Below are 7,544 nucleotides of genomic sequence, written 5' to 3'. Positions count from 1 at the left end.
CACAACCCTCAGCACTCAGCCCACAGCCCACGGCCCATAGCACTCAGCCCACAGCCCACGGCCCAAGGCACTCAGCCCACAGTCATGGCACTCAGCCCACAGCCCAGGGCTCATAGCCCCGGCACCCTCCCACCCAGTGGCCAGAAGACAGCATGGGGTGCAGCACAGTGGTGGCTGATGACTCCCACTTAGAAATGGCCAGTCCTCTGTCCCCACACTCTGCAGGGACAGAGAAGAGCGTGGAGAGGGAACACAGGGAGAAGTGAGGGAGAGGAAGGGGGCAGAGAGAGAGGGATGCCCGTTCTTGCCTCTGATCACAACTGCTCCCTCCCACCCGTTCTTTACGCGATGGCCACATGTCAGCTCAGCCCCAGCTCAGCTCCTCTCAGTCACTCCACGGGTGCCCAGCTTTCCCTAGGCCGCCTCCCGCTGACCTGACCCCCGCACCCGCTGCCCTCTGGCTCCAGGCACTCCTGCCCCCGGTGTCCTGCCACACCCTCTGCCTGCCCCATGCCTACCCCCCGTCACCTCCTCCCAGCTGCACCAGCTCCCCTCCCTCCAGGACCTGCTCTGGCTTCCGAGAGACCCAGTGAGGTTGTGCCACTCTCTGGCACCGTGCTCTCTGCTGGCCTGGGCTCTGGGAGGGGTAGGCAGCCCTCCCCACCTACGCCCCCTCCCCGTGCACAGCAGGGTCCTGGATATAGCTGGATGGGGAGAGCGCTCAAAGCCCAGGCCTGGGCTCCTCCAGAAGCTTCGCTCACCTCCTCATCCCAGCAGACCCTCCCATGGGATCCTGCTGGGCCTCCTCGGGGGACCTCCTCAGCTACCAGCCCAGGCAGCTCCCAGTGGCCCTGGCCCAGCAGGCATCTCCCCTTAGGGGCCATTTCTGGCCCTCGTTGTTGCCCATCACCCCAGGCTTTGGGCCACAGGGGACAGGACAGTCCACCCTGGCCTGCAGGGCCCCCAGCCAAACCACTGCATCGGGTACTCCTGGGCTGACCCTCCCTCCACTCCCTGGACCCCCAGGAGACAGGACCAGGAGCCAGGCATGGGGTGGGGGACCCATAGGCCGGCTTAGCCCTCCTCCCCATCACAGACCGAGAACGCCCAGGGAGCGGTGGCAGGGTCTCACCCTGATGTCTGACCTGCAGGCCCCCTCCTGCCTGCCCCATGTGCCCCCAGGGGATGGACCCACCCGCAGGACTACTGTGACCCCAAAGCAGCACCCAGAGTGTCAGTCCACACAGGCCCTCCTGGGGGTTCTGCGTCATCTGCATCTCACGCCACCCCCTCCCCACCCCCATCCCCACCTCCAAGTGTTTGAAGCACATTTAGTAAGACCCTTAAAATGAAGAGGGGCCATGCGTCCCCACTCAGAAATGGAAGCTTCCCAAACCTGGGGCTGGAGGGTTGGGGGAGACTGAGTTGGCCCCAGGGAGCAGATAGAGAGCGCCCCTGCAGGTCCTGGGGGCCCAGTGAAGCAAGCTTCGTCAGAAGCCGTCCTGCCAGGTCCCTGCTGGGCTCCAGGCCAGGGACTCTGGCCCCCCCCCCAGGCAGCCCTCCACAAATACCACCTCCCTGGGTCCTGTCCCAGACACACCGGACCTCAGTGTTCTGGTTTCTGCTGGAACCAGACTGCACTGCAGTTTCAAAGCCAAAACAGTGGGAAAATCAGTCCGGTCAGACCCCCTGCAGAGTCGGGCGCTCCTGGCCCCTCCGCCTCACCCCTGTGATGCAGCCTGCCCCGTCCACGCTGCGCGGGCACAGGGCCGTCCAGATCTGACCAGGAGCACATAGCATATCCCTGCTGCACCAGACCACCGACCTGCACAGGAGACGGCAGGAGCCCACGGCCAGCCCAGCACCCACTACACCCACCTCTCAGGTGCGGATGTGGCCCCATCAGCCCCGCCCTGAAGGTCTGGGCCTCCTCACCCAGCCTCGAGGCTGGGCAGACACCAGGCTTCCCGCAGGGACAGGAGGGCAGGGGGCCAGGACACCCAGTGCGCGCGTCCCCCGCCCCGGAGCCGGCGTGGTCCCAGCCCCGCTTGGCTGCAGCCGACAGGGAGGCCCGTGGAGCCCAGGGCCGCATGCGGCACGGGCCGCCGGTCTGTCCACACGGGGAATCAAGAAGCAAAATCTAACCAGAGCACATGGAAAATAATCTCTTAATCCTCCAATTATCATACCAAAATCCTCTCCCCCCACCCTCAGCGGTAAACACTCAGCAAACCATCCACAAGAAATTAACATATTTCCCTCCATTTTTTTCAGCTGTTTTTTCCCAACAGCGAAAACTTAAAACAGAGCAAATGGACCATCAAAAACTGACCTGCTCTCCAAATGGGAGATTGGGGAGAGGAAGTGCCTGCAGCGGACCGAGGGGGGTGGGCCTGGCAGGCACGTGTGCAAACGTGTGGGCGGGCCTGAGTGCTCACGTGCATGGGGCACACGTGCATGTCTGCAGAGCCGTGAGCAGCGCACCCACTCACAGGCCCCCTCCTCCCCGGGGCTGAGCCCAGGCCGCAGTGCCCGTGTCCCCGCACCTCTCCGGGGTCTGAACACAAACGGCTAGCTGAGGTGTGGGCTGGCCAAAGTCCCTCCAGAAGAAAGGCACCCCCAAGGCGGTGCGGGGCCCCCCTGGAAAGGGGGTCACAGTCAGACTGCTCCCAGCAAGGGGGCCTCAGGCCAGGTCCCGCCCAGCACCTCCGTGCAGTGAGGGGCCCACTCTGCACATCGACAGAAACCAGTGCGCGCCGAGCAGGAGCGCACACCCGGACGGCTGCCCACGCGGCCAGCCACGCGCCACGCCCCCGGGAGAAGGCGCCTCCGGCTGTCTGTGGACACAACACGGCGCACAGAACAGACGTTCCCGAGAGAAGGTACAGCCACTGGTCAGCAGGAGCCCTTCCCAAGCACGGCCGAATCCACCTCCTCGGCCCCTGTGTGTCTGTCACCGGCTGGGTGTGCGGCCTCCCAGCGGACTCGCACAGCCCTGGGACCTCGCTTCTGCAAACACGGTCTCGGAGGCAGATGGAGGGGACCGAGCACCGCGCAGGCCGTGTGAGCCCCGCCTTCCTCGGGCAGGTCACCCCTGCCTGGGTCGCCTCCCAGCAGCGCGGCCTTGAGCAAGCTGCCCTGTCGCGGGAGTCTGCTGCATCCTGAGGACTAGCAGGGCACCAGCCCCCAGGGCAGCGGAGGTCCCCCCGCCGGGGAGGCCCTGACCCCTCGGTTATCTGTCTGTGATACTTATGAAAATCCCACTTAAAAAAAAAATGACCACAATGCTTAAAAATGTTTAACTGAATGGAGAAAGACTTCAACTGGGACCATCACCAGAGAAACGAGCCGAGGCCCTTCACCCAATAAAGCGCAGAGGGGTCAATCCATTTCTCTCACATCAGAGGCCTGGGCCGGGCAGGCCTGGGCAAGAGCGATCTTGCCACCCGGGCCTCCATGGCTGCAGCGAGTGGGCTCCCTAGACGCACATGGGGACTCAGGGACAATCTGGCTTGGTCCCCATTTGCCCCCAGTTGGGTGTGGTCACCTGGGAACCTGGCAGATCCAGCCCTTCCTCGAGGCTCTTCTGTCCCCAAGCTCTGAAGCGACCGTCTCCCTCCCTCGGGGTGAGGTCTCTGCAGCCTTGGGTCCCAAAGACACCAAGTGCCCTGGACCGGAGGCTGGGCATGTGCCATGGGAAGTTTCCTGCATCACCTTCACAGCATTTGGGGCGTGTCTAGAGAGACACAGCTGGACGACACAGCCCGGAGCCCAGCCCTGCTCCTCCGCAGGCCGCCAGGTGCGGCAGCCCCTCAGACGCTCTCACACGGCCCCCCAGCCTCCCCCACGCCTGCCGTCTGGGCGTCCAGGAGCTCTGCCCACCCTGGGGGCCGGTGGGACTAGCCCCCACTCAGCTCCCTGGCCAGCCGGCACCCTCTGCTGAGTGCGTCCCGCTCTGGGCGCCTGACTCTGGCCGGGCCGGGCTCCCGCGTACCTGCTGGGGTTGTACTCAAGCGCGCCGACCTCCTCGCTGGCCTGCAGCAGGTCCAGGATGCCCGCGGCCGAGCCCACGCCCTCCTTCTTCCCTTTGGCGCTGCGGGCGGGCTTGGAGTCTGTATCGATGTGCAGCGAGCCCTCGTCAGAGGAGCCGTCACTCTGCTGCGGGGACAGAGCCACGGGTCAGGGGGGCTTGGGGGAGAGCTACTGTTTCCCTCTGGCCAGAAAAAGCCGTTTCCCACAGTTTATGAAGAGCCAGCCTTTGTAATGAGCACTGCGGGCGGGGCCGGGCGCTGGGGCTTTCCGCCAGGACCGCAGGCCTGCCCCAGAGGACGGAGCCGTCGCCACGCCCTGCTCTTTGCCCGTGAGCCCCAGTCCTGACCACAGCCACGCGAGGAGCCGTGTGGCTGGGCAGGGAGCCGGTGGGGGCTCATGCCCACGCTCGGGGAGCCCCGTCAGCCCCTGGCTGGTGGCTCCTCGGTGGGAGGTGGCCCAACTTCAGTCCCCACAGCACAGTGCCAGGCCTGGCCCCGCGTCCCCTCATTCGTTAGCTTCATGGCGGGCGGCCACTCACAGAGACCTGCACACCTCCGCGTGCCCCGTCTTCATCCCTCCTCCGCGAGGCCCGCGGCCAGGACCCAGGCCACCCTCCCCATGAAAACACCCGAGACAAGGTAGAAGAAGACCCCTTTTGCAGCCCACACACAACGCCGTCAGCCAGGTCCCGCTGCGTGGCAGGACCGCCCGAGACAGGGACGGACAGCTGGCTCGGCTCCTGGGCCCCACACAGGTGCGCTCACCTTGTAGAGTGCCGAGTCCAGCTTTGGCTTCGTAGTGGGCGTGGCCAGAGGCTCCTTCCCGTCCAGCAAGACTGAAAGCACAGCAGACGTGCGTCTGGTGGAGGCCTCGGGAGGACGGCCCGCTCCCCACCCTCACGCCCTCACTCACAAGACAAATCTCTCTTGGGGGTGCTCCTCTTCCTCCTGATGGGAAACTCATCGATCTTGAGCTCCCCGTCATCCGACACGTACTCGTACTCGTCCCGCACCGGCTGGGGCTTGTCCTCCTTGAAGCTCTGCACGGCCCCAAACACGCCTGGGCTGGGCTGTGGCTTGAGGGCCTTGGAGCTGGGGCGGCAGGAGCGGGTCATTCAGCGCCCCCCTGCACCCCATCCTGGGCCTCAGAGGACCAGCAGCTGGCCGCACGCGTCCCTGTCCCATCCCCGTCCCATCCCCCGGGCTCTTCCCGGACGCCGTGGCCCCAGTGAGGACGGCGCATGGCCCACGGGGTGGGTGCCGGCCCTTCCTCGGGCTGTTGGAGGGCATGCCCCTCACCGCCCCCCACCCTGGGGTCCAGCACCAGCTCGGTTTCAGACGGAGCCAGTGGCCCTGGTTCCCTGCGGAGCTATTTCGGAAAAATGAATTCCGCTGTCCTTCAGCTGGGCCTCCCCTCAGGGCGAGGCAGGGCTCCGGCCGTGCCCAACCATGGGGACAGCAGGCCGGGGCAGGGCCGTCGTCAGCTGCAACGGGACGGCTCCCAGTCCCGGGGGCGGGCAGCCCTGTGGGATGTGGGCGAAGCAGCAGCACACACATCTGTGACACGGTTGGAGTCCTGTCCGCGGCCACCTCCCCCGTCTCCAAAGCCCCCGGAGCCCAGCACCTGAGCTTCGGACCAGCACCAACATGCTCAGGGCCATGAGGTCAGGGCACCGGACCCTCGGACCAGACCCGCCCCACCTGCTCGCCGAGCAGCCTCGACACAATGCCAAGAGGTCTCAGGAATAAGGCCCCATCGTCCCAGGGCCCCAGACGTTGCCTGGCCCCATTTCCCCACCACCTGCAAGGAGGAAACTGAAGCCCACGGCAGGACGCTGGCCCCCTTCCCACTGGGATGCACTGCTTCCTACCAAGGGGCACCCACCCTGACTTCAGATTGAGCAAGCAACTGCATGAGGGACCACGCTGGTTGGGGCATGTCAGCGGGTGAGGTGTGGCTGGCCTGCCAAGCTGGTCGGCAGATACACACCTGTCCCACGGTCTGGAACCCAGACGTGCCCACTCCCACACACACACCCTCCCAGGCTGGGTGCTCCACTTCTCAGCACAATGTCACCTCCTCCAGGAAGCCCTCCTGATTTTTCAGGCCCCAGAGGCCCCACAAATCTTTCCTCCAGAGCCCCCATCTCAGCCATAATTTTAGGTACATTTGAGAATACCGGGTTCACACTGGCCTCTGGGCCCCAAGGCCAGGGCCCTGACCCACCCTACCTCTTTTCTCCCAGCCCAGGACAGCAACTGGGCTAACAGCCACCGAGTCACGCTCTTGCCCTCTGCCCCCTCTCCAGCCGTCAGAGCCACCAGCCTGGGAGGCAGGGAAGGGCTCTCCCAGCCCAGGAAGGGGACCTCACCTGGGGAGCCCTCCACGAGGGCGTGTGTGCTGTGTGTGAGCATGTGTGAGGGGGGGGCGCGTGTGCATGAGCGTGCACGTACCCCAGCAGTCTCTTGTTGAAGGAGAACGAGAACTTGGGGTCCTTGCTCCCTGACAGAGGACACTTCTCCAACTTCTGCTCTTCCTCCATCTTCAGCAGGGAGTCAGGTTTGCTGTTCTGAAAAGCAAACCCAGGACCCTCCTTGAGCCCCATGCAGGCAACCAGTGGGCCGAGCCGTTGCGATAGGCCAGCCTCCTCCCTCTGACCACATCATCCAGAAACCCCCTTCTCTGTAGCCCGGCGCCTGCAAGACACTGTCCAGCTCCAGGGAGTGCGAGTTCAAGCAGGGCCGTCCGCCGACTCGGACAGTGGCACACCCGGCCCCTTCAGCCTGTGCCTACGGAAGGCAGCCCCATGGAGGCCACGCTCACACCTACACCTTCACTGCCCGCCCTGGGGACAGGTGGACACACACCTCCTCCCACACCACCAGGCCCACACACGTCCCCGCACACCTCACCTTGTACTTCCACTTGGCTTCTGACTTGCTCTTAGTTTGCTCTCGGATTTCTAGCCTCTCCACGTCATTCTGCGAGCTGATCGCCTCCTTGTTGGGCACACTCAGGACGCTCTTTGTGGCCTAAGAAACAGCAGTCATGACCCAGCAGTGGACGTGGGAGGGTGTCGGGGATCCGTGAGGCTACAGGGCAAACCAAGAGCCACACAGCACAGAGCCCCTGCCGCCCTGCTGGCTCACATGCAGCAGCCCATCCACTCACCCACCTATCATCCCACCCACCCACCATCCACCCATCCATGCACCCACCACCACCCACCCACCCATCCATCCATCCACCCACCCACCATCCACCCATTCATGCACCCACCACCACCCACCCATCCATCCATCCATCCACCCATCTATCCATCCATCCATCCACCCATTCATGCACCCACCACCCACCCACCCATCCACCCATCCATCCACCCATCCATCCACCCATCCATCCACCCACCATCCACCCACCCATCCATTCATCCATCCACCCATCCATCCACCCATTCATGCACCCACCACCCACCCACCCATCCATCCATCCATCCACCCATCATCCACCCA

General features: G+C 64.6%; 1 protein-coding gene across 1 annotated transcript in view; it reads right to left on the bottom strand.

Annotated features, from left to right (window-relative positions):
* PHF2 (PHD finger protein 2) overlaps window positions 1-7,544 on the bottom strand; it is a 77,177-nt gene that overhangs the window by 5,855 nt on the left and 63,778 nt on the right. The window contains exons 8-12 of the mRNA XM_032397819.1: window positions 6,945-7,064; window positions 6,486-6,601; window positions 4,945-5,123; window positions 4,797-4,867; window positions 3,995-4,158 (exon numbers count right to left, since the gene is read on the bottom strand). Coding sequence (XP_032253710.1) covers window positions 3,995-4,158; window positions 4,797-4,867; window positions 4,945-5,123; window positions 6,486-6,601; window positions 6,945-7,064 — 650 coding nt within the window. The remainder of the gene's footprint in view (window positions 1-3,994; window positions 4,159-4,796; window positions 4,868-4,944; window positions 5,124-6,485; window positions 6,602-6,944; window positions 7,065-7,544) is intronic.

This window comes from Phoca vitulina, unplaced genomic scaffold (genome assembly GCF_004348235.1).
Source record: "Phoca vitulina isolate PV1807 unplaced genomic scaffold, GSC_HSeal_1.0 scaffold104, whole genome shotgun sequence".
NCBI classification, from domain to species: domain Eukaryota; kingdom Metazoa; phylum Chordata; class Mammalia; order Carnivora; family Phocidae; genus Phoca; species Phoca vitulina.
The sequence above is the reverse complement of the archived record's forward strand: the minus strand, read 5'-3'. Positions and strand labels throughout refer to the sequence as shown.